Consider the following 26,832-nt stretch of genomic DNA (forward strand, 5'->3'; position numbering starts at 1 on the left):
TCCAGAGTGCACAACTTTATAGTCTCCACTTTCAAATTTGTCCTCTTCTCTCCATCGTGTCTCTGCCACTCCAAGCACATCGATACCAATCTTGTGCATTTCTCTTTTCACACTCTTCAGCTGACCACATCTTAACATGGTTTGTAAGTTCCATATCCTGATTCCACAACAGGGATTTCACCTGTTGATGACCTGGAAAACCATGTCACTTCCCCTGCCAGACCCAACATCATCATCTGCATTCTGTTGTGCTACAATGGTTTTGCATTTGCCAGTACTTTCAGGATTCTCTTGTTCACTCATCATTGGATTACATGGGATATGTTTTCTTTATAGGGTAGTTTCCAGTTGCTTTCCTTGTCAGTAGTAGCTTCCTCTAATTAAAGCTGTGTTTGCTTCCATTGACATATTTAGGTTCTTCCACTGCGCAAACTGGGATTACACATTGTTTGCACCTCTGGCCTTTAGGCAATTGAGCTACTGTGGTAGAAAGCACAAATTAAGAGCTGAAGGGATTAATATTCCACAATACCAGTCCATATTTCGTCAGGACGTCGAGCTGTTCGCTTTCGAACACGCCAACTCAGAACACCTCCAATCAGGGCGGAAGTTCGTCGAACACCTGTCATCAGGGTGTACTTCCAAAATATCAGGTCCATTAGGAACAAACTAGACTCAGCAGAACAGATCTTCCTCTCCCAGGTCGCTGATGTGGTCTGCCTCGCAGAAACGTGGCTTCAACCTAATCAAGATACACTCTTCTGCTCAGCTATTGCTGGTTACAACATGCTGTCTGCATCCAGGGAGCAATCTAGAGGCGGTGGAGTAGTCATACTGTACAACACCTCCCTATTCTCATATGAGAATTCGACCTCAACTACAACTGAAGATTTCAAAGCGATTATAGTCTCGCTACGCTTCCACTCCAGCCACATTGATATCGCATCTGTGTATATTCCCCCAGGGCCTACAATTGAAATTATTGAAGATTTAGGGAATTGGCTCTTAAACCATCTTCGTCCGTCTGCACAACACCTTGTTTGTGGTGATTTTAACCTGCCTCCAAACCGACATCACCTCTTTATCAGGCTCTGCGAGTTCTTCAAATCCATCAACATGATATGGGTCAATGAGAACCCCACCAGGGGATTGAACCTACTAGATCTTGCTTTTGCTTCAACACCATGCACAGCTGAGGATGATCCCATCGCATTCTTCCTGTCTGATCACTAGCCCATAGTTTTGACATGGTCATTGCAGGTGCCAAACTTCAACATCCCTGACAACAAAATAGTCAAATATGTTTCAGCACCTAAATACCTTAATCCTCAACTCTGTGTAGAAGCAGCATCTTGCATTCCTTGGGATGTCCTCATTGACTGCGACCTCAGCCTTGCAGTGACACTCCTGTCTGACTGGATTAAATCCATCACCGACTATGCTGCCACCAAACGAGTAACAGTAACTCCCCGTTCCAGATCGTGGTGGACTGCTGATCTTAACAACAGCTTCAAAATGAAACAAGTCCTACATAAGAAATGGAAGCATACGAATGACAGTAAAGACAGAATCGCCTTTTCCCGTGCCAGGGCCCACTTTAATCGAAAGAAAGCTGACGCAATCCAAGTGAACCTTAACCGCACTCTGAGGAAAGGAAAGCCATTCTATGCTGCCCCACGTGGTGGATTCAATCATATGATTGATCCTCAAGAATGGCTCAAATACATCGCCAGATTTTCAAATACAACCACAGTCCCATCTACAGTTGTCCAGCCTGACTATGAAAACCCTTCGGATGTCCTAGGGACTATCCAGATCACGGAACAGGAGCTCATACGTGCCATCAATTCCCTTCCCACAACAGCCACTGTTGGGGAGGATGGAATTCCACAATTTATGATCAAATGCTTAAGCACATTCATCATAGGCCCTCTTCTCTCGATCTACAACAGATGCCTCGCTGAGCATTATTTCCCACCCCAGTGGAATAAATACAGAGTGTACCCCATCCCCAAAAACCAATTTGCCACAAACGTCAGCCAGTTCAGACCCATATCAGTTGCCTCTTGTCTGTTAAAAACTCTTGAAAAGGTTTTGCTACCCACAATCACTCAACAAATCCTCCAGATGAAACCACCTGAAATCCACTATGCTCTCGCAGGAAAATCATCAATGACTAACTTGGCAGCCACCACAGAACGCATTCTCTCAGCATTCGAACAAAGAGCTGAGCTAGCAACCACATACCTCGACATAAGCGCAGCCTTTGATGCCGTGTCGATTCCGGCCTTGCCCCTCCTACTTAAGGAGAATTTTCACATTCGAGGTGATATGCTGTGCTTTTTGGAATCACTTCTCAGTCACAGAATACTTATTCTCCATCGGCAGCAACATACCCTATCCTGCGACATTACTGCTGGAGTACCGCAGGGGGGTGTCCTGTCTGGTGTCCTGTTCACAGCCATCATCGTGCCCATTATTGCCTCAACGAATGGTCTCCTATGCTATGCCGATGACTTCAAACTGCTGACTCCAATTAACCCTGGCGACAACCCCGCCCAGCTCAGCAACAGGATCAATTCCCAACTTAAGGATCTAGAATTGTACCTGGCAAACTTCAATCTAAAAATCAACCCTCTGAAGTCTGCTCAGGTTATATTCTCCCTTAAATCTATGCCGACAGTATTCAATGTTTCACTCGCAGGGGTACGAATACCAAACGTACCCTCGTACACAGAACTTGGCGTTCTGTTCGACCAAAAGATGTCCTTTGTCAACCAGATCGACAAACTCAGTACCAGATTTTCTCATCTACGGTGGATCTCAAAGCAGCAGCTGCTACACGTCCGACATCCTGCCACTGTTAAAAGGTTCATCACCTCCACCGTCTACCCTGCCATTCTCTATGGTGCAGAAATATGGGCCTCTGCTGCACATGTACACTGCTGAATACTGGCTACTGAAATGGACGAATAACAAGCTTCGGCTACCTCCCGCTACCACAACTACCATGATGGCACAAGCACTCGACATCCCGAGGTTGAAGTTCCTGATCGTTGAAAAGAGGCTGGTCTTCACAGCCAAACTCATCTCAGGCCAAATATCGTCTCCAAATATTTGGAATGCTTGCTCTTGGAGGATTCCACAGCCAAGCCTAAGGTTGGTACCAGCACTTGTGGCTCACCACAAGTGCTGGTCCCACCAAAAAATGGGATGCTAGTAGGTCAGCTTTATCCTTGGCTGAAGTGACAGTAGAACCATCTGGCTTTGACAGAGGTGGGAGCAGAGATGGGCAAAAGTTGTGGCCAATAGCTTTGGCTAGAGACCAGAATGCTCGGTTACGATTAAGGCAAGAAGCAAGTTTTCTACTCTGTTCAAAATTTAGTTTGGACTGATTATTAACTGCTTTACAATTGTTGTGAGCTTTGGTGTAGGCAGAAAATGAAACTGAAAATTAGGAAACAAGCCAGTTACGATATGCAACATTCTTCTCTTGAACAGCCTTAGCACATTTATTGAAAATCATCATCATCATCAGCCATTTTCAATCCACTGCAGGATGAAGGCCTCTCCAGCAACTTTCCAGTTCCTTCTGTTTTGAGCACTGGCCATCCATTTATTATCCAAAAACTCATGAATTTCATCTACCCATCTCCACCTTTGTCTTCCAGGTTTTCTTCTAGCTCCTCTTGGGTACCATTCTGTTATTTTCTTAGTCCATCTGCCATCATGTCTTCGAACTGTGTGTCCTGCCCAAGACCATTTTAGTTCTTTAGTTTTGATAAGAATGTCCTTTACTTGAGTTTGCTGCTTAATCCATGTGTTTCTCTTCTTATCTAACAGTCTGATTCCCAATATAATTCGTTCCATTCTTCGCTGTGTAGTTCTCAGCTTCTCTTCCATTCTTTTGGTGAGTGCCCAAGTTTCACTTCCATAAGTCATGGTGGGGAGTATACATTGGTTCATTATTTTACGTTTCAGACAAACTGGGATATTGCTCTTCAGTATGTGACTATATTTCCTGAATGCTATCCATCCAAAATTTATTCTTCTCTTGACTTCCAGCCATTTATCATTATTACAGCTAATAACTTGTCCCAGATAAGTATATGACTCCACCTTTTCAATTACTGCTCCTTCAATCATTATATCCCTTTCTGTGGAATACTTGTTCATCATTACTTTTGTTTTAGCCATATTCATCTTTAGTCCAAAATCCTTACTAACTGTGCATAACTGATTAAGATTTTTCTCTAATTCTTTGGGATCGTGGCTTATGACCACAATGTCATCTGCAAATCGTAAATGGTTTAGGTACTCTCCGTTCACATTGACCCCTTTCTGCAACCAGTCTAATCTTCTGAAAGCTTCCTCAAGGGCAGCAGTAAACAGCTTCGGAGATATTGTGTCTCCTTGTCAAACTCCTTTCCGATTTTAAATTTCCTACTGTCTTTGTCTAGTCTAATAAAGGAGGTAGCACTCTCATATATTTTCTTCAAAATCATAATATATGGGTTATCTATGCCTTGTCTTTCCAGTGCCCGAAACATTGCCTTATGCTGTATGGAGTCAAATGCCTTTTCATAATCCACAAATGGCAGGCATAATGGTGTTTTATATTCATTTGCTTTCTCCATTAGCTGTGATATTACGTGAAGGTGATCCATAGTTGAGAATCCTGTCCTAAAGCCAGCTTGCTCTTTCGTTTGATTCTCATCAAGTATTCTTTCTAATCTGTTAGTAATGACCCTTGTGAACAACTTGTAGATGTGGGATAACAAGCTAATTGGTCTATAATTTCCAATTTCTGATTTATTTATTTTATTTATTGGAAAACCAAGATTTAAATAAAAGACAAGATTTAAAGTGGAGTGAGGAATAAAGGACTCCATTCCTACAAGAATAATTTCACTGACACAATCTGAGCAAATGTTGTTTTGAAAAATCAGAAGTTTTGAAACAGTAATCCGACTAAAGAAAAGAAGAAGAGAAATCTCGCAGGTCATCCCATTTTGCATTCTTGTAATGCCAAACAACACGAGGTTGGGAATAGCCATGAAATAAAGGTTCTATTGGAGAAGAGACAATCACCAAGTTGTGATCTGAGGTGCTTAAAGGACCACTCACTTTGACCGTGTACTTAGAAGGGTTGTTTGTGAGAAAAAGATCAAGCATGTTGGCTGTATGGTTAGGATTGTTCGGTATTCTGGTACGTAAATGAACAATCTCTGCGAGGTCATTAGTAATTGCAAAAGCCTCTGTATCTCAACCAGCTGGAGTTGTGTGACTAGAAAACGGAAGCCATCTGGAGTTGTGAACAAAAATCACCAAGGAAAGTTACCTCACTTTTAGGGAAGTTGGCCTAGAGAAAGTCAAGTTGCAAAGAGAGGAAGTCAAAGAGTTCCAAGTGATTAGTGGAACTGAGAGAACAGTAAAGACAACAGATGAATTTGACACAGTGAAGTAGAGAGAATTTAAGCCAGAGAATGTCAAAAATAGGAGATTCCAAATTACGAAGTCTGTGATAGGGAATATCAGAATGAACATATGCACAAGTACCACCTTTGAGGCGAAAGGAATCATACAGCGAATAATTTGGGCAACTGAGATGAGCAGTAGTTGAATCAACCGATAACTGAGATTCTGTCAGAAATTGTGTGCAACCTATTAATAGCAGACCCCTGCAGAAAATGGAAATTTGCCCAAGTAAACTAGCAAAATTCCAGTTGTCAATATCTTTCGACGAGGAAAAAAATCTGTCTCCAGCCTATTGATGATGTGACAGATTACATCACGTCGCATCTCTTAAATGTGGCTAAAGACAATACCACTATCAAATCCCTTGGGCCAAAAGCATTATAATTATTGGTGGAATGAGGAATGCAGAAAAAACAAAAAATACAGCCTGAAATTTGTTTCATCAGTATCGAACCACAGTCTATCTAATAAATTGTAAGAAGTCAAAGGCAAATGCATGTTTCATACAAAGGCAACCCAAGAATGAATCCTGGACCCATTTTGTATCAAGCATTAACAAAAATGCTGACACCAAAATAATATGGAAAAAAATTAGACAGCTTTCTGGTAAGTTTCCTACTCTACCTTCTCCAATCCTTTTCTGTAATGGGCGATACCTATCTAGTCCTTTAGATTGCAAATCCTTTGGGCAACACTTTTGCCAATGTCTCACTGACATCTGCTTATATTCCATCATTCCAAAGAATTAAAAACACTGGAGAACAGCATTCTATTAACTGTCAAACTGCCCTCCTTCTGCCATATAACAAACCTCTGCAATATTCTGAACTCTTGCCATTGGAACAGCCCATTGGTGCTGCCAGACCAGATGGGTCTGTTATGTCATGCAACAACATCTTGATGACTTTGTGTCTCCTTCTGGTCTTTAACAACCGTATTTTTCTTGAAAATGTTTATCCAGCTTCTTGGCATCATTCTACTGTTTTGGCATTCCTAAAGCCTGGAAAAGATCCAACCAATCCCCATAGCTATAGACCAGTATCCCTCTGAAGTGGCTTCAAGCCCGTCACCACCAAATATGGAGGATGCGGAATGGTCAGGGAATGACCACCGCATATCCCGGAGCAATATGGCTTTAGTTGCTAATGCTTCTAAAACCAAATAACAAATAAACAAACAAACAATCTGAAGCGGCCTCAGCAAAATACTTAAAAAATTGTCCACAGTTGACTCATCTGGATCATAAAGTCAGAACAGTTAATGAGCCATAGTCAATATGGCTTTCGTCAAAACAGGCCATGCTTGAATCTTATGGTTAAAGTTGAATTTGCCATTCGTAATGCCTTTGTTAAACATGAACTTCTAATAATGGTTTCAATAGATATAGAGAAGGTAAGTTTCCAGCATTATTCTTTTGGTCTATAAGGGGCAACCCTCAGGGTAACCTTACTATATTTGTGAAGAATTTTCTATATACTAGATTGTTTCAAGTTTGATACCATGCCCTTTCTACAACGTTCATTCAGGAAGAAGGTGTTCCACAGGGATCAGTACTGAGTGCCACTCTTTTTGTTCTTAGAGGAGATTGTATCACTAAACAACTTCCAAATACAGTTGAGACTTACCTTTATTTAGATGACCTTTCCATCTCCTGTCATTACCAAAACATGAGATCTATTGAACGACAGCTTCAGATATCACTAAATAAAATACAGCAATGGGCCAGCATCAATGGCTATCGAATTTCGCAGCAGAAAACAATTGCTATCCATTTTTGTAGACAACGCAAGTTTCATTCGGAACCTGAACTTCAAATCTCTAGTATCTCCATCCCAGTCATTAAGAACATCAGATTTCTAGGATTAATCCTGGACAATAAGTTAAATTTCTTGAGCACATTATAAAAGTACGTACTGCTTGTCTAAAAAAGATAAACATACTGAAAGTACTATCTATCCTAACATTGGGTGCAGATCGTACATTCCTGCTTTGATCATAGAGGGTATTAATTAGATCCCGGCTTGATTATGGAGCTCCCATCTATAATTCTGCCAGAAAGAGCACATTATGCTGGTTTGATCCAGTTCAACACAGTGCACTGAGGATTGAATTTGGTGCATTCAGAACATCGCTAGCACACATAGCCTTTACATTGATGTTCATGAGCTCCCCCCCCCCCACTATCTTTACGTAGGTAATCACTATTGCTGAAGTATGCTGCTAAGATACAAAGATGTGCCTTGCATCCCATTCAGTCATACCTTTTCAATACACCATTACAAAGCCTCTACAGAAATAAACATAGCATAGTAATTCCAGCTGGTCTTCTTGAACTAATGCAGGTTTGGAATGTTTCCATCCATTCCGTACAACAGGTAGCAACTTTTACTCGACCACCATGGGTTCCACCTCCTATACCGACCTGTGAGACTTATCTCTGCCAATAGGGAAAGAATATTTTGTAAGCATCAGATATCAGACAGCTTCATGCAATTCATACAGAAAAATATATTGTTTTTTTCCCAATATACACAGATGGCTCTAAATAAATTCAAATGTTGGAGCAGCTGCAGTGTTTCCAAATACAATTGTATCAGCATCCCTTCCATCTGAATCCAGTATCTTTTCAGCTGAATTATTCGCAATTAAACTAGCCTTACTATATCTCTATTCTTTCGTTCCTTAAAATCTGTAATTTACATTGATTTTCTCAGCTCGGTCAAGGCTTTGTGTAATTACTCAAATAAAGTTCGCCCTGTTATAAATGAAATTATAAGATTATTACTGCAGATTGAAGAATACCATGAACTGGTTACCTTCTGTTGGATTCCAGCACACTCTGGTATTTTGGGCAATGAACTGGCCGATAAAGCTGCAAAAAAAAAAAATCCAATAACCTTAGATTTAACCAATATTCCTGTTCCAGCACTAATTTCATGCTACATTCCAGACTATACACTAATTTCATGCTACATGCCTATCAGAATGGACAGCACTCTGGCATTCTCATACCAATAATAAACTCTCTCTCAGATTAAACAGGATCCAAAAATCTGGCCCTCCAGTGTCTGTATATCAAGGCAAGAAGAAGTAATCTTTTGAAGAGCAAGAATAGGTCATACTCATCTGATACACCTTTATTTACTCACATGAGATGATCCACCACAGTGTCCACATTGTTATATAAATCTGACTGTTAAATGCATTCTCATTGACTGCCTGTTTTATAAACAAGACAGAATTTAAACCCTCCAATCACTGGTTAACTTTCATCAACCAATAACTTTAGAGAATCTGATTGGTTAGAATTCCAATATTTCTGAATTTTTCTACTTCCTCATGCAAACTGGAATTTTTAATCTTTTCTGATTAAGGACTTTTCAGACTGTATGAGACTTTCTCCTTTCCTTTTTATAATTAACAAATAGGTGCTTTATAGCCAAAGTAACTTATGCGCCAGGAAATCCCTCCCAAAACAACAACAACAGCATCATGATAGCAAAACTTGCTGAACCGGCCCTTAAGACACTGTTACGCCTCTACAGCAGAATGTTCAAAGAAAACAGTTTTCCTGACAAATGGCACCATGCACTATTGCACTCACCAGTTGTATGAGCAAGGTCATGGAAAAAATTATCAATGCCCGGCTAATCTGGTTTATAGCTTGAAATGACCTTCTAAATCCAGTGCAATGTGGCTTCCATGTGGATAGTAGATCCACTCTTGACTTTTTGATTAAGACAGAAATAAACATCCATTATTTGTACAGAAAGAACACCTTGCCATGGTCCTCTTTGACATTGAAAAAGCCTTTGACACTGTTTGGAGATACGGTATAATGCAAAATCTATACAATCCAGCATTATGCAGACCCCTACCACAGTTTATGAGAAATTTCCTACACCACCACTCATTTCAAATTAGAGTTCAGAACCAATATCTTCAAAATTTACCCTGGAAGAAAAGATCAGTGCTAAGTGCCATTCTCTTTAACATAATATTGAATTCAATAATACATGACCTCTCACAAACAGTATCTACTACCCTGTTGTATTTCAGGACTTGCACATGGGTGGGGTTATACCCAGGGTTACTAACAGTCTCACCATCATGAAGGTACAAGCAGAAGATTTGGTTGTCACAGATCATCTGGACTTCACTGAAATTAGGTCCACTTGAGTTGAGTGCCATCTGAATATCAGTTCCATGTAGCAATCCCAACTTGACATACCTGAGAGAATGTTTGTGGCAGCTTCAAGGACCATATACATAGACCTCCAGCATTTTGTGTTAAATTTTCATTCATTGCACTTATGTTCTGTTCTGCTTCTCATTAATTTGCATTCATAATTACATGATTCTAAAATGTAGCATTTTCAGAAAGCTAGATTAAGGAAACCATAATATGTGCTACTATCGCACAAATTTGTGAAGAGAATAATATTCGTAGTAGTCTAAAATTACTATTGAATAAATTTATAATTGTGATATATGAAAAAAAAAAAAAAATGATTAAAAAGCTTATTTATTTAAATTTTCTTAAGTTTTACATTGAAGTTAGTTTTATAAGGGAATATACAGTTGGATCCTTTTTTTTTTAATTAAGCACATGTCACGAGAACATAAAGGAAAATTGACTTTGGATGCTTTGCTCATAATGCCTGTTCAGAGGATACCTCGATATGAATTACTTATTAAGGTAAGAATTTCTGGCAATCCAATTGAATAAATATGGTGCATTAAAATTTTGGTTCTCTGTTTTGTAAAATATTTTTATGAAATGTTTTAGAAAATCTGTTTCTATCAACTTTGTTATAATCAGTGTAAGCCAAGAGGTGGATTTACCATGAATCTAATGAAGCTTAAGTTTCAGGGTCCCCTTCCAAGGCCCTGGGAGGTGCTCTAGCAATGTGTTCACATGGTCATATGTTTTTGTAAAATTTGCGAAAGTAAGATGTTTAATAACAGCTAGTTAAGATCACTGTCTCTTTCTACACTGACTTTCACTCATGTCGGGCGGCATTGCAGTGGCCTCAGGCATTTTTTGGGATTCGGCTAGGGGGAAGTTAAGTTGGGGACACATATGTAGATAGGGGATTAGAGGGGAACAGGTATCCTGTGTGTTATCAGACACTCAGCCTAAAACACTGATGGATCCAATATCTCTCTATTTCAGAAGATTTAGGAGAAGTCCGGTTGGCCTGCCTCTCTAAAATCCACTCATGCACACCTTCTCGATGGTAAGCCCTGTTACGTCACTTAGGTGGCAACAAACGTGTAGAGTGGTTCTCTTCAAGACGCCTGGTCAGCGTGAAGAGGAAAAGACCAAACCCCTCCAGCAATGAGAGCACAACAATACAAATGGCCCTCAGTCCCCAGCAGCTTTCACTCTCCCTCTTACGGCAGCGAGAGGATCAGAGTGAAAGCAGAGGGTGCTAAGAATCTCTGGGTACGACCAGGCTGCCATGCACGGAAATTGAACTTGGCCTGTTATAACGTACGATCACTCATCGGTGAAGACAGGATATTAGAGCTGGAAAAGGAATTAGAAAATGTGAATTGGAATATCATCGGTTTGGCTGAAACAAGAAGAAGAAATGAATCACTTATAAGTTTATCAAGTGGAAATCTGCTATACACCAATGGAAACAGTGAAAGGAGTGAAGGTGGAGTTGGGTTTCTGGTCCATAAAGATTTTAAAAACAACATTTTGGAATTCAAAAGTACATCACCAAGGGTGTCAAGACTAATATTCAAGATTTCTAAGAGGTACAAGCTAAAGATTATAATGATTTATGCACCAACATTGAGCCATGATGATGAAGAGGTTGAAGAAATGTACACTGAAATTGAGAGTCTTCTAGATGAGCAGAAAACCCACTACACTATTATTATGGGGGACTTCAATGCTAAGGTTGGAAAAAGGCAAAACAGCGCAGAAAGAGGAACTATAGGAAATTTTGGAATTGGTGAAAGAAATAAAAGAGGTGAAAGACTTGTGGAATTTGCAGAATCTCAAGGACTGTCAGTAATGAACACTTTTTTCAAGAAAAGGGTGAACAGAAAGTGGACATGGAAGAGTCCAAATGGATTAACAACTAATGAAATCGACTTCATCCTCACTAACAGAAGATATATTGTGAATGATGTTACCGTCCTGAATAAGGTAAATGTTGGAAGAGATCACAGAATGGTAAGATGTACACTTGATATAGATGTAGGAAAGGAAAGGAAATAAACTGACTCGAGTAAATAATACAAAGGTCTTTGAAATAACAGAGGAGGAGAAAAAGCAGTATGTACTGGAACTTAAGAACAAGTTTGAGTTTCTGCAGACTGCTGAGGACCAAGATATCGACGAGGAATATTACAACTTTCTAAAAGTGATAAAGCCCAAGAAACCTATAGGGAAACAGAAATCCAAAGAAGAAAAAATTAGTCAAGAAACACTTGTCATGATGAACCAAAGACGACAAATGAAGAGCAAGAAAAACACTGACAGGGAGAAAATTGAGTATACTGAGTTATGCAAAGCCATTAGAAAGAGACTCAGAGAGGACATAAGAAGATTTAACACAAGAAAAGTAGAACAAGCATTAAGGGAAAACAAAGGATTTAAATCAGCAGCCATGAGCAGTAATACAGAAAGACAAATGATACTGAAACTGAAGAATAGCGATGGTGTACTTATAAACAGCAGAAAAGGCATAATTCAAATAGCAGAAGACTACTATAGAGAATTATACAAGGAGCGAGGGAATGATACCAGCAGTGGGGAAGATGGATTGCAAAGTAGCAACACATACGACATACCCAATATTCTTCCTGATGAGGTAGAACATGAATTGAAGAAAATGAAGAATCGGAAAGCCCCGGGGGAAGATGAAGTTACTGTAGAGTTGTTAAAATTGGGAGGAAGAGACATAACACAAAAACTGGCAAGGCTCTTCACAAAGTGCATTAGAAAAGGTGTGATGCCTAAGCAGTGGAATAATGCAATCATAGTTTTGCTGCATAAGAAAGGAGATAAATCAGAAATTGGAAATTATAGACCAGTTAGCTTGTTATCCCATATCTACAAGTTGTTCACAAGGGTCATTACTAACAGATTAGAAAGAATACTTGATGAGAATCAACCGAAAGAGCAAGCTGGCTTTAGGACAGGATTCTCAACTATGGATCACCTTCACGTAATATCACAGCTAATGGAGAAAGCAAATGAATATAAAACACCATTATGCCTGCCATTTGTGGATTATGAAAAGGTGTTTGACTCCATACAGCATAAGGCAATGTTTCGGGCACTGGAAAGACAAGGCATAGATACTCCATATATTATGATTTTGAAGAAAATATATAAGGGTGCTACATCCTTTATTAGACTAGACAAAGACAGTAGCAAATTTAAAATCGAGAAAGGAGTTTGACAAGGAGACACAATATCTCCGAAGCTGTTTACTGCTGCCCTTGAGGAAGCTTTCAGAAGATTAGACTGGTCGCAGAATGGAGTCAATGTGAACGGAGAGTACCTAAACCATTTACGATTTGCAGATGACATTGTGGTCATAAGCCACGATCCCAAAGAATTAGAGGAAAATCTTAATTAGTTATGCACAGTTAGTAAGGATTTTGGACTAAAGATGAATATGGCTAAAACAAAAGTAATGATGAACAAGTATGCCACGGAAAGGGAAATAATGATTGAAGGAGCAGTAATTGAAAAGGTGGAGTCATATACTTATCTGGGACAAGTTATTAGCTGTAATAATGATAAATGGCTGGAAGTCAAGAGAAGAATAAATTTTGGATGGATAGCATTCAGGAAATATAGTCACATACTGAAGAGCAATATCCCAGTTTGTCTGAAACGTAAAATAATGAACCAATGTATACTCCCCACCATGACTTATGGAAGTGAAACTTGGGCACTCACCAAAAGAATGGAAGAGAAGCTAAGAACTACACAGCGAAGAATGGAACGAATTATATTGGGAATCAGACTGTTAGATAAGAAGAGAAACACATGGATTAGGCAGCAAACTCAAGTAAAGGACATTCTTATCAAAACTAAAGAACTAAAATGGTCTTGGGCAGGACACATAGCTCGAAGACATGATGACAGATGGACTAAGAAAATAACAGAATGGTACCCAAGAGGAGCTAGAAGAAAACCTGGAAGACAAAGGCGGAGATGGATAGATGAAATTCATGAGTTTTTGAGTAGTAAATGGATGGCCAGTGCTCAAAACAGAAGGAACTGGAAAGTTGCTGGAGAGGCCTTCATCCTGCAGTGGATTGAAAATGGCTGATGATGATGATGATGATGTAGTTTGGATTTAGTTCGATATATTTATGTGGTTCAGCCACTTCCGTGTATAGTTAAGTTATTGCTAGCCGTCTAATTTCAGATTAATTTTTTATATTTTTTTAGAATTATTGATCATACCCGAATTCAAATATGATGGGAAGAAAGTATCCTAGTGGAATCCAAAAACTTAAAATGAAAGAAGACTGGAAGAAGCTTCAAAATGTCGAAAACTCCCTTATTATATCACAATGGAAACTTAAAAACTCTGATGGTCAAAATTAAGAATGTAAGGAAAAAACTACGATAGCCAAGAAAATATTGATAATGAAAATGACAGCAGAAGAGATAAAGAAGATTTTGAGAATCAGGACACTCCAAAATAAGAAATGAAAAAGTATAAGAAAGATGGAAATAATAGTAAAGAAAAACACAATTTGTATGGTCAATGAAGCTGCTGCTGACCTAGATATGCACAGAAGGTCAGCAGCAGCTTCATTTTGATGAATTCATTGACCTCTGTAAGTACCGGGATCTTTTATTATTGCCTGTTACAGTGAGCAATAATTTCTTTAGCTCTGGTGAATTTGTTGACTTCTATAAGTACCGGGATCTTTCATTATTGCCTGTTGCAATGAGCAGCAATTTCTTCAACACTGTTTAATGAAAGACAGTTTGTTTTTTCAAAATTGTGATCCCAATAATATTTACAGAGAATCAAACAGAACATACAATGGACAAAGGAGAAGCTTCTCCAACAGATATTTTGAAAAAAAATTTTTAAAAAATGGTCAAACTGTTAAGTTCCTGGTTAGCCTATTCCAAGACTAAAGGTTGCATATATTGTTTTGGTTGTAAACTATTTTCAACATAACAAACATTACTTACAGCAGACAGGTTTTCAGATTGGATGAATATATTGAGAACTCTCCTTGAAAGTCATGAAGACTACAGAGCACAAGATGACTATATGTTTACTTGATTTACATGTAAATCAAATAAAAATGCACTAGTCTTGAAGAACAGACAAGAAAGAATATTCAGTGTTATTTTGAAGTACTAAAAAGCATAATTGTGGTTGTTAAATTTTTAAGTGAAAGAGGTTTGCCCTTCAGAGGTAAAGATGAAAAGTGGCATTCTCAAATAACGGAAATTTCATAGGAATCATCGAACTAATTGCTGAATTTTATCCATTTTGCACGAGCACTTGGGAAACGTCAGAATTAAAAGACAAATGTGACCTATTTATCCAAAACAGTTTATGATGAAACAGTGGAAATAATGGGAAAATGTGTACAAAATGAAGTGATAAATCAAATAAATAAACCAGATACCAAATACTACTCCATTATTGTAGATGCTATACCTGATGTGACAAACACTGATAAGTTGGCGATTATTGTGTGCTACTGGCATAAAGGTAAACCCTATGAGCGATTTTTAACTTTTTCGCTAACTGACAACCATCTATATGCCCATTATAAAACTATTTGACAAAGTGAAACAGGTTCTGGACAGTTGTAACCTGCCATTGAACAACATCCGTGGTCAATCGTATACAATGCAGCTGTTATGAAAGGTGAGGACAAAGGGCTGCAAGCACTGTTTAATAAAAATATTAATAAGTATGCAGAATATGTGCCATGCACGGTTCATTTCTTTAATATCATCAGAGAAAAAGCTGCCTCTACAGTACCTGAAGTTGTTGATTACTTTGGTATTTTGCAACAGTTTTATGTTTTCTTTTTTGATTTTTGTCTCGTAGATGAAGTATTTTAAACACATATGCCAACTTGGATTTTTCTTTAAAGAGTCTAAGTGTAACAAGATGGTCTGCCCATTATAAAGCTGTTCAAGCCATGCAAGTTCTTTACAATGACATAAGTTTCAGGCCACACAAAACTTGAATCTGCCCCTAGTGTAAGCAGTAAAGTAGTAACATTTAAAAATCAAAATTGTTAAATTTTACTGCTTACATGAAAATAATCATAAGCATTGTTTACATGTGAGGTAAACAACGTAGAGAGAGAGAGAGAGAGAGAGAGAGAGAGAGAGATGATCTAAAAGTGTGGATTGCTGAAAATATTTTGTTTTACTATCAGGTCTATTATGTAGCATACCTACACTCTGCTGCCATTTTGTTAGTTACACCTACCTAGTAGCGTGTTGAGCCTCCTCTAGCCTTCAAAACAGCCTGAATTTGTCTAGGCATGGATTGAACAAGATGCTGAAAACGTTGTGCAGGAATGGAGTACCATGCCGACACGAGTGTGTCATGCAGTTCCTTGAGATTCGACGGTGGTGTAGGCCTGCAGATATTGAGCAAATACCAGACATTTTAGATGTCTGGTATTTGTTCAAGTTGTTTACATAAAATTTGAAAATATTGTTGCTGTTTAGTTAGAAGCGTATTCTGCGATCTTTATTATTCTCACATAGTCAGAATAATAAAGTTTCAACTGTTTCAATGAAATGTCAGTTTCTATAGACTGTTGAACATAACATTTTTTTTGTTAAATCAATACAAAGTAACTTTTTTTCTTTTCTTTACTTTTAAATATATCTGTTATTTTTTGGATGCAAAAAAGTTTTCTCTATAAAAAAATTAGAAAAGCTACATTTCAAATTTAAATGATAAGTTATAGATTATTATCTTGAATAAAAATTTAGTGGCATTATATTTTAATTGGTCTTGGTATAATCTGCCCCATTCAATTCCATTCCATTTCATCAATTATAATTGATGGGAATGCAGAATGTTTGGTTTTTCTAAGGAGGTCACCTGGCAACCCTACTACCATTTTATAGTGTCAGTACTACTACTCCACTTACTACTAATCTACCAACACTATATTTTATAGTGTTGGTAGATTAGTAGCAGGGTTGGGCTGGAAACAAAAAGCCCCATAGAAAATAATTTTTTTTTGTTTGGATTTTTAAGTGTACCAAACACATTGATATGTTGCCAGAGAAGGTTGAAATCCTGAGATTTTTCTCAGTATCTGTGTCAGTTTAATCATAAGTAGTAGCAAGAAATAAAAGCCATTTGGTGCTGTTGGCAGACTATTAGCAATAAATTTGATATCACTATATGATGGGTTTGATGATGACTAGAAATCTTTCTACTACTAAATACAAGAGAATATGTTATTGTTCATATAAAAGTCTTCCAGTTCTCCATTACCAAATTTCATTTCCCCCACTTATCACTTAATTTTTGATGAAAACAACTTAATGCATCAGTTTTTCTTGTGAATACAGTAAATTTTAACAAAAAATACTCTAATGACAAATGATAATTTGGTTTTTTATAGCTTTAACTAGTAGCTGACAAAAGAACAGGATCACCTAACTGATACTGAAGAATTGATATTGTATGAAATAATGATTGTACAGAAAGTGTCAGTTGGTGTCCATGGTAAAAAATTAAACCAAAGGCTACCATGTGATGGCATTAACAGTGAAAGAGTTAATTATTAGTTACCATATCTCCCCATGTATAAGACGCTCCCATGTATAAGACGCACCTTAATTTTTGGGCCCAAAATTTGAAAAAAAATGTATTACATAAAGGTATTGAACTCAAGTTTTATTCATCATAAAATTCATATAACTCATCACTGTTAAAACTCCCATCCATTAGCTTGTCCTCATCTGTGTCTGATGACGAATCACTGTCTTCATATATTTTCTCGTCCTCAGTTCCATCTATGGCATTTGAAATGCTGCACTTCTTAAATGACTTGACAACCATCTCAATCTTGATATTATCCCAGGATCTTTTCACCCAGGTTCAAACTTCTCCTATAGTTGGTTTCTTCACTCTTCTTCTGGTGTCAAATTGTCCCCAGAAGACTTCATCCCTTGGTTCCATTTGTCTCTCATGGCAGCTTTGAAGGGTTTGTTAATGCTGACATCAAGTGGTTGGAGCTGGGATGTCAAGCCTCCAGGTATGACGACAAGTTTTGTTTTTTGCTCTGCAGCAATCTTCTTTGTATTTTTTGTTATGTGTGCCCTGAACTGATCAAGCACCAATAGGGCAGGTTTGTGTAAGAGCCCACCTGGTCTCCTGCTCCAACCTTTCTCAAACCAGATCTTCATCCCATCCTGATCCATTCAACCCTTGTCATGAACGTGGACAATCACTCCTCGGGGAATGTCTTCTTTTGGCATTGTTTTGCATTTGAAAATCAGCATAGGAGGCAGCTTGGTTCCGATGGCACAACAAGCTAGAACAACTGTATAATGGCTCTTTTCATGTCCACTTGTCTTCACAGTTACAGTTTTCACCCCCTTCTTATCAACAGTTCTGTTACTTGGGACATCAAATTGAAGGGAGACTTCGTCCAAATTTGCAATCTGTCCCAACTCAAACTGATGTGTCTTCCAACATTGAATAACAAAATGATGAAATTCAAGGACCTTCTGCTTATAGCTTTCAGGCATCTTTTTGGCAAGTCTGGTGCATGTATGCATGCTTAGTCCATTCCGTTTCATGAACTTGAAAAACCAATTGTGTCCTTTGAAATCAGTAACTTCGTTTTCATCAGCAATTCTTCTTTCCTCATGCTGAACCATCTTTGTGGACACAGGAATTCCAATTGTCCTTTGCTCCTCAATCCATATCTTCAATTCCCTCTCTAAATCAGGCCATTTTGCTGACTTGCCTCTAATGGCCTTCTTCTGCCGTGACGTTTTCAGTAGGGTTTCTTCTGCCCGTAGCCAGTCTCGGATTGTTTTCTCAATTGGAGGAGGACCAAACTTACGTTCGGCAGCACGATTTCCATTCACTTTTGCAAACTGGATCACTTTTAACTTGAATTCAGCACTGTACGAAAATCTTTTCTGAGCCATTTCTGGGCAGAAATTGGCAAAGCGTATCCTAATATACCGGTAACAAGTGCGAAACAATGAGCGCAAAGACAACAAGCGCGAAAAAGTGGGAAATGCAAGTAAAAAAAAAATCTACAACCACTGTATAAGGCGCACCGAATTTTTAGACACCAAATTTTTCTAAAAAAGGTGCATCTTATACACGGGGAAATACGGTATATATAGTTATAAGACATCATGCAGCTAACAAACAAATTCAAGAGTGAACACTGCTTAGTTTTTAAAATGTACTGTTAATCTCTTGCACAGTTAATATTTTACTTAGAGTTAAATACAAAATTTAACTCTAGGTTAACTCTGTTCAAATAAGTAAAGTGCAATACAGAAAAATAGTAAAATACTGAAATGTTTCCACTGTTATGTCATAGCCTTTGAACAATGTCTGGAATCATAAGTATCTACAGAATGAATGTAAAACACCAGTAGGAAGATTTAGAAGGCAAATCAAACAACAACAACTATTCCCAGTATACTCCACTCAATACTTCCTGTGGACGTTCCATTATAAGAATGTCAAAAGAATTTTGAACAATCTTGATACTAAGAAAGCACTGGGTCCTGATTGTATTTCTACACTTGTTCTTGAAACTTGTACTCCTGACCTTACTCCTGTTTTGTGTTGCCTTTTTATACTTTCTTATTCCATTGGTGCTTGGAAATTTGCCTATATCCAAACTGTTCCTAAAGAGGGTGACAAATCTCTCCCATCAAATTATCATCCCATTGCATTAATCTCTACTCTTAGCCCCTGTGGGTAGCACAGTTGGTAGAATCGTTGTCCTCTATACAGGGTGTAAAAGACATAAGTTTGAGTCCCATTGATAACCTGAGGAATTTTTTTGGGTTTCAAAACATGGCTGGGTTAGTCAGTCTGAAGCTAGGGCAGCCTGGTTTTTTCTCCCGGAAACTTGGGTTTTTTTGTCCAATGAACAGAAAATTGACCACAGAATACAATATATACGGAGTAATATGGCCTTAGTCACCAATGCTCCTAAAACCCAACAACAACTAAAACTTCTACTCTTTCCTAAGTAACGGAGAAATCCATTAATTGCCACTTCCTAAACTGTCTTGAAACCTTCCATCTCATCAATGATTACTAATTCAATTTTCTGGTGATATATTGGCTTATTTTAACATCTATGAACAAATTCAATGGAAAAGTGTGGTGACTATGGTGGTCTGAGACAGTATTTATATTCTATATGGTTGGACCAACTGATGATGTTACCAACACCAAATTCAAAATGGGAAGCATTCAAAGAATTAATCTTGGAAGCTACTAGGCTTTACATACCAACTAAGAAATATTGTTCAAGATTTAGGCCTAAATGGATGTCAGATGAACTAATGAGACATGTGGCAGAGAAGAAAAATGCATGGGATACATATAAATTAATGAATGACATGGAAGCCTATGATAGATATAAGCTAGTCTGTAACCAAATCACAAAGGAGATTAGGCAGGCAGGCAAAGGCAGATTATGAGAAATCCTTGGCAAAGGATGCAAAGAAAAACAACAAAGAGTTCTTTACCTATGTAAACTCTAGAAGGAAAGGGATGAATCAGATTGGGGTCCACTGGATATTGATGGTTCAACTGTTGATGATCCTGCTCAGGTGGCTAACAAACTAAATGAGTATTTTGCATCTGCTTTCACCCATGAAGAGTTATTCAGGGAGGGGAATGCCAGAGGTGAAGTAAACTTTGGCAGTGAGCTGGATGATTTTGTAATAACTGAGAGGAAAGTGGAGGAGAAATTGTTGAAGATAAACATAAAAAAGGCACCCGGGGTGGACGAGACTATCCAATTATACTAAAGGAGGCAGCAAAGGAAGTAAGCAAACCCTTAGCCATAATTATGAGAGCTTCTTTGGACTCAGGGGATGTACCCATGGACTGGAGATGTGCAAATGTTACCCCAATTCACAAAGGAGGATCAAAGGGTAACACAAGTAATTATTGACCTGTTAGTTTAACTTCTGTTCCAGGAAAATTAATGGAGGCACTGGTTAAAGAAGCACTACAGGATCATCTAGACAAGACTTCAGTTATAGCTCGGACACAGCATGGTTTTGTTAAGGGAAAGTATTGCCTGACCAATTTGATTGGATACTATGATGTGGTCACAAAAGAACTGGATGCAGGGAATAACTTTGATATCATATATTTGGATCTTAGAAAGGCTTTTGATACTGTTGCACATGGAAGACTGCTGCACAAATTGGAGCAGTGTGGCATTGGAGGCAAATTGCTGCTATGGATAAAGGGATGGTTGAGTGGGAGAAGACAGAGAGTGGTAATCAATGGACACTGCTCATTGGGGACTAATGTTATTAGTGGAGCCCCTCAGGGTTCAGTAATGGGTCCATTGTTGTTTTCTTCATGTATAAATGATATTGATGATGGTGTATATCAAGCTTAATGTCCAAGTTTGCAGACGATACGAAGGTTGGCAGGGTTGTTACGGACACTAATGACAGTACGCTGCTGCAACAGGATCTAGAAAAGTTGAGCAGATGGGCTGAGAGGTGGCAAATAAAGTTTAACATTGACAAATGTAAAGTACTACATATGGGAAGCAGCAACCCCAGAGTGACATATTAACTCTGTGGTACTACACTGACAGTGGTAGAGAATGAAAAGGACCTGGAGGTAATTGTGCAGGCAGATATGAAGTTTTCTGAGCAGTGCAGACAGACTGCACGAGTAGCTCATGGTGTCTTATCAATGATATACAGGAATTTTTCTAGCAGGAATAAGGAGGTGATTATCCCCTTATATAAGGCAATGGTCAGGCCACACCTTGAGTACTGTGTACAGGTCTGGAGGCCTCATTTTAAGGCGCCTCCGTAGCCAGGTGGGCAGGAGCAGCAGTGCGTAGCACATGCTTCTTGATTAGACTGGGGTTCGAGCCCGTGACCACCAAATACGGAGGATGCGGAAAGGTTAGACAATGACCACCGCATATCCCCGGAGCAATATGGCCTTAGTTGCTAATGCTCCTAAAATCGAAATAACAACAACAACAACAGCCTCATTTTAAGAATGACAGGATGTTGAGCTGTTGGAACGAGTAGAGAGGAGGCAACAAGATTAGTGAATGGAACAGAGGGTTGCTCTTATGAAGAAAGGTTTAAATTTTTTAAATTACAGTCTCTGGAGACTAGGCACCTGCGAGGTGATCTGATTGAGGTGTATAAAGCCTTGAATGGTTTGAGCATTCTCAATGCTAATGGGGTTCTTCCTCTTGCCTTGTTGACATTCTGCCAGAACGTTCAGTTCATGACAGTTTCAACATTTTGATACTTCTTGATGTTCTTTTCCCTCCTCTTGCCTGCTTGTCTTATTGGTGTTGTGTACAGTTCCATGTTCCTCGAATTTATCACACTGATGGGTTATTATTAGATGGGTAGGTGCCCTCATTCCACATTGTCTTTTCCATGCATGCTGAATCTGTATGACATTTTTAAATTTCTAGTACCATTTAAAAATCACCTTTTTCTTATCAAAACTTAAGTGCATGTTCTCAGCCAACCAGAAAAAATAAATAATACAAATCAATCATATAATTCATGAATTATGGATTGTTAAATTGTTAAAGATTCATTTAGACTCACCACTTCATAACACATGGGATGTAATTTCAGGATTTATTCAAGAATTTACTTTATTTATTTTTATAAATAAAGTAAATTCTGAAATAAAGAAGAAATTCATAATAATAAAATAATAAATCAGAATAGTGGATACATGCTTAATAAAGTGTTTATTCATACCACGTACATGTTTGCTTATTCTTATTTATTTTTTACCAATTAAAACTCCATGAACATTTTCTTTAAAATTCAAACAGCCATAGCCCACAAACATTCAGAATTTGACACATGTTTATATGAAATTTATTGAATCATTTTCAATTCTTGAATTGATTTGAAAGTATGATTCACATGTTATGAAAAATCCTGTGTGTGTGTGTGTGTGTGTGTGTGTGTGTGTGTGTGTGTGTGTGTGTGTGTGTGTGTGTGTGTGTGTGTGTGTGTGTGTGTGTGTTTATATATATATATCTTATTTTATTCCAGGAACTTATAAAACATACTCATGTTGATCATCCTGACCATCAGTTATTAATTATGGCCCAAAAAGAAGTTCATGAATTAGCCGTAAAAATCAATCGTATGGAAAGAGAAGCCTTCCAGCATGAACAAATGCAGCAAAGAGTTAAAGAAGTTGAACACTTGATTGAAGGACTCATGGATGTAAGTATGCAGAATTTCTTTATTCCTTTTGACAAAGACAGTAATTCTCAAGACAGTGTTCTTAGTTAAAAGCCATGAAGGAATTTTTTATTCTTCTTAAACTTAGAACAATGGTTCTCAATCAGTGGGCTAGATCCCTGTTGTTGAGAAGGGGGTTACAAGAAAAAGTGATCTGTGTGGGAACAAGTTGATGTTTACAATATTTTAATTGTAACAGCGTAGTTATATATGTCTGTTTGTATATAACTAGGCTGTTACAGTCACAATTAATAAAACACCCACCAGCAGCAATTTAATTAAGACAAAGCATAAATTAATAACTCATTTTTGCTTAGCTACCATTGAAAATGTATTGGATTATAATTTTCCAATATGTTTGCATAGTTTGCAATTCTAGTTTATTAAATAGTGGTAATTGTATTATTATTAAATTATTTATTCACTTTTAAGATGGGGAAGTTGAAATGACTTCAAGTGTTAGAGTTGAGGAAAAGGGTAAGTAATTAATGCAAAAAACAGTTGCAAAACATTTCTTTAGAGCAGTGATCCTTTATACATAAGTACAATCCCCATCTCTTCCGTCACACAGAATGATTGATATATTTTGAGGTTATGAAAGCATCATGAGGATATCCAATCATCCTTAAATTTGGAGGGTACAGCTCTAAAACAGCACTTTCAGGCTTCCAGCTAGGGGTAGTCCATTGGATTGAACCTCTTGATAACATTCTAGGTGTCCAGATCAGGTAGTGTAAAATCTTGCTGCTTTTGCTCTGCCAGATAGTGACTGGAGGGAGTCGAAATAGTGTGTAGGAGCATTGTTGAACCCATATCACTTCAAGAAGCTTGGTATGTTCTTGCTATGTGTACACCATATCCAAAAATTTCATTACTTTATACATGTCCTCCCCACTCTACTTTTACTTTACTACTGAATATATTATAAATAGTCAAACTTCTTTGTCAAAAGATCTAAGCCTCCCAAAAGCTTCCTTGTTCATTTCACAAATCTAGTAGGGATAAGGAGGTGATTATCCCTTTGTATAAGGCAATGGTCAGGCCAAATCTTGAATGCTGTGTGTCAGGGCCGGACAAAGGTATTTTGGTGCCTTGGGCAGAAAAAATTTTTGGCACCCCTTTACTTAAGGATATATATATTTTTTTCCATGATTTGTAAACTTTGGCACCCCTTAAATAAATGGTAACCTGGGCAAGGGCCCTGCTAGCCCATGCCTTAATTTGGTACTGCTGCATTCAGGTCTGGAGGCATCATTTTAGGAAGGATGTAGGTTATGAAAGCATCATGGGGAGATCCAATCATTTCTAGAATGAGTACAGAGAAGGGCAACAAGATTGGTGAGGGGAAACAATGGGTGCTCTTACAAAGAAAGGCTTAAGTTCTGCAAAGTGCAGCATCTGGAGACTAGGCACCTGTGAGGTGATCTGACTGAGGTGTATAAGGCCTTGAATGGTTTGAGCAGGCTCAGTGCTGATGGGATTCTTCCTCTTGCTCAGATTATGAACCTGAGGGGGGCATAAATTCAAATTGAGGAAAGACAGTTGTAGAATAGATGTGCAGAAATTTGCTTTTATCCAGCAAGTAGTTGATTGGTGGAACAAACTTCCATCTGTCATTGTGGAAGTTTATAGCTTAAATAAATTCAAGGAAGAACTGGATGATCTTTTGGAGTGAATGGATTGGTGAAAGGGGGAGTGTTTTTTTTTTTGGCTGGTTCTGTATAAGCTTGCTTTCTTGAATCATATGCTTTCATCAATTCTAATGCTAAATATATATATATATGTATGAATTCCTATCTCACTGATGTTTATTTTCACCTACAGTCTGCCAAGTTGAACTTACTTTTTTTTTTTTTTTACAGAATTCCAATTATCCATTATCCCACCACCACTCATCTCAGTTATCCTAATTATTCACTGTGTGATTCCTTTTGCTTCAAAGGTGGTACTTGTGCCTATGTCCACTCTGATATTCCCTATTAGAGATCAGTAATTTGGAAGTTCCTCCTCTTTTCTGTCTTCTCTGTCCCATTCTGTCAAATATGTGTGTTGACTCTTATCATTCTCCCAATTCCACCAATCACTTGCTACTCTTTGACTTTTTTTTTGAGAGTCAAATTTCTGCATTCCAACTTTTCTCACAGTGAGGTAATTTTCCTTGGTGATTTTAATGATCAAAACTCCAGCTTGTCGAGGTACTGAGGCTTCTGCAATTATTAATGACTTCGCTCAGATTTTTCATTTACTTACCAGAATACCAGACAATCCTAGCCATACAACTAACACTGTCACAAAAAACCCTTCAAAATACATGAGTGGCCCCTCTAGGCACCTCAGATTACAACTTGATGAACTGACAAAACAGAACTTTGACTTTGCCATTCCTAGTTAACCTTCAAGAGCGAATGACAGAACAGCATCTCATTGACAGTGAGGCAAATATTACTGAAGTTTTCAACTTCCTTAGGAAAAAAAATGAGCAGATGCATTATAGCCAAGCAGCTTATGTGCTTAAATCCTCAAAACACACACACACACACACACACACACACACACACATACACACACACCTACCTACCTACCTTGGTGATGGTCTCTTTTCCAATGTCCAATGGAGCCTTTCCTCTTGTGGCTGTTTTCAACCTCTCGTTGTTTTGGCACTACAGGAATGTGAAATGGAATGATGTACAAGAAGAATTTATATTCTTCTTTTCTTTTGGTTGGATTACTCTGTTAAATCTTTTTATGTCGGTGTTGCTCACACCTTGGTGATGGTCTCTTCTCCAATGTCCAATAGAGCCTTTCCTCTTGTGGCTGTTTTCAACCTCTCGTTGTTTTGGCACTACAGGAATGTGAAATGGAATGATGTACAAGAAGAATTTCTATTCTTCTTTTCTTTTGGTTGGATTACTCTGTTAAATCTTTTTATGTCAGTGTTGCTCACATCATGTCAGTGAAATTATTCTTGTGGAAATGAAAACCTTTATTCCACACTCCATTAAAATATCATTCCTATATCTAAACCTTGGTTTCCTGATAATGTGCTAAGGTAGTTCAAGATAAGATTGTTGCATATCGCAATTGGCTCGCATCCAATTCTCTAAATTAATTTTTTGCTTACTCTAAAGCCCGCAACAATTGTAAAGCAGTTATTAATCAGTCCAAACTAGAATTTGAACACGTTAAGAGTAGAAAACTTGCTTTTTTGTCGAAATGACAGTCAACAATTCTAGTCTCTAGCCAAAGCTATTCTGGTCTCATGCTAAAGCTAATTTAATAACATCCTATTTTGATTCTAACTCTCATATTGACAACCTTGGTAAACCATCTCCTATCATCGCGTACACACCACTCAATGCCCCCTGTGGTCTCCCACCAAAAGGATGTCAAAAGAATTTTGAAGAAAATGAAATGCTCCTGAGTTTACTCTTTTTCTAAGTTTACTTTTTACACTTTCTTATTCCACTAATGTTTTTCCTTCTGCTTGGAAATTTTGCTATATTCAGCCTTGTTCCTAAAAGGGTGCGAGATCTCTCCCATCAGATTATCATCCTATTGCATATAGGTTAGTGCAAAAGCATTATTTTAACGTAGCCCTCTACCAAAGTAGTTAAATTAATTAATTAAATTGGCATCGTTTTGGTTATATCTCATATTGTGAATGCCTTCACAACGAGTTGCCATGGTATTGTACTAACTCGAATAACTAACACTTCACCAGAGGAGAAGACTACTGTTATTTATTCTCAGTGGATACCACCACCCAGACGGAACTGTTTCAAAGCATGTTGGCTTCTCTTCGGTGGGTGGGCAGGTACCCTGGTACACTATTGCAACACCAGGGTACCTGCCCAACCACCGATTCCGTATTTATTCTC

General features: G+C 38.1%; 1 protein-coding gene across 1 annotated transcript in view; it reads left to right on the forward strand.

Moving 5' to 3' along the window:
- LOC150082029 (rho guanine nucleotide exchange factor 17-like) overlaps window positions 1–26,832 on the forward strand; it is an 862,761-nt gene that overhangs the window by 498,503 nt on the left and 337,426 nt on the right. Inside the window, exons 7-8 of the mRNA XM_090380403.1 lie at window positions 10,085–10,177; window positions 22,760–22,936. Coding sequence (XP_090236529.1) covers window positions 10,085–10,177; window positions 22,760–22,936 — 270 coding nt within the window. The remainder of the gene's footprint in view (window positions 1–10,084; window positions 10,178–22,759; window positions 22,937–26,832) is intronic.

This window comes from Mastigoproctus giganteus, chromosome 8 (genome assembly GCF_048544385.1).
Source record: "Mastigoproctus giganteus isolate SK-2022 chromosome 8, ASM4854438v1, whole genome shotgun sequence".
NCBI lineage: Eukaryota > Metazoa > Arthropoda > Arachnida > Uropygi > Thelyphonidae > Mastigoproctus > Mastigoproctus giganteus.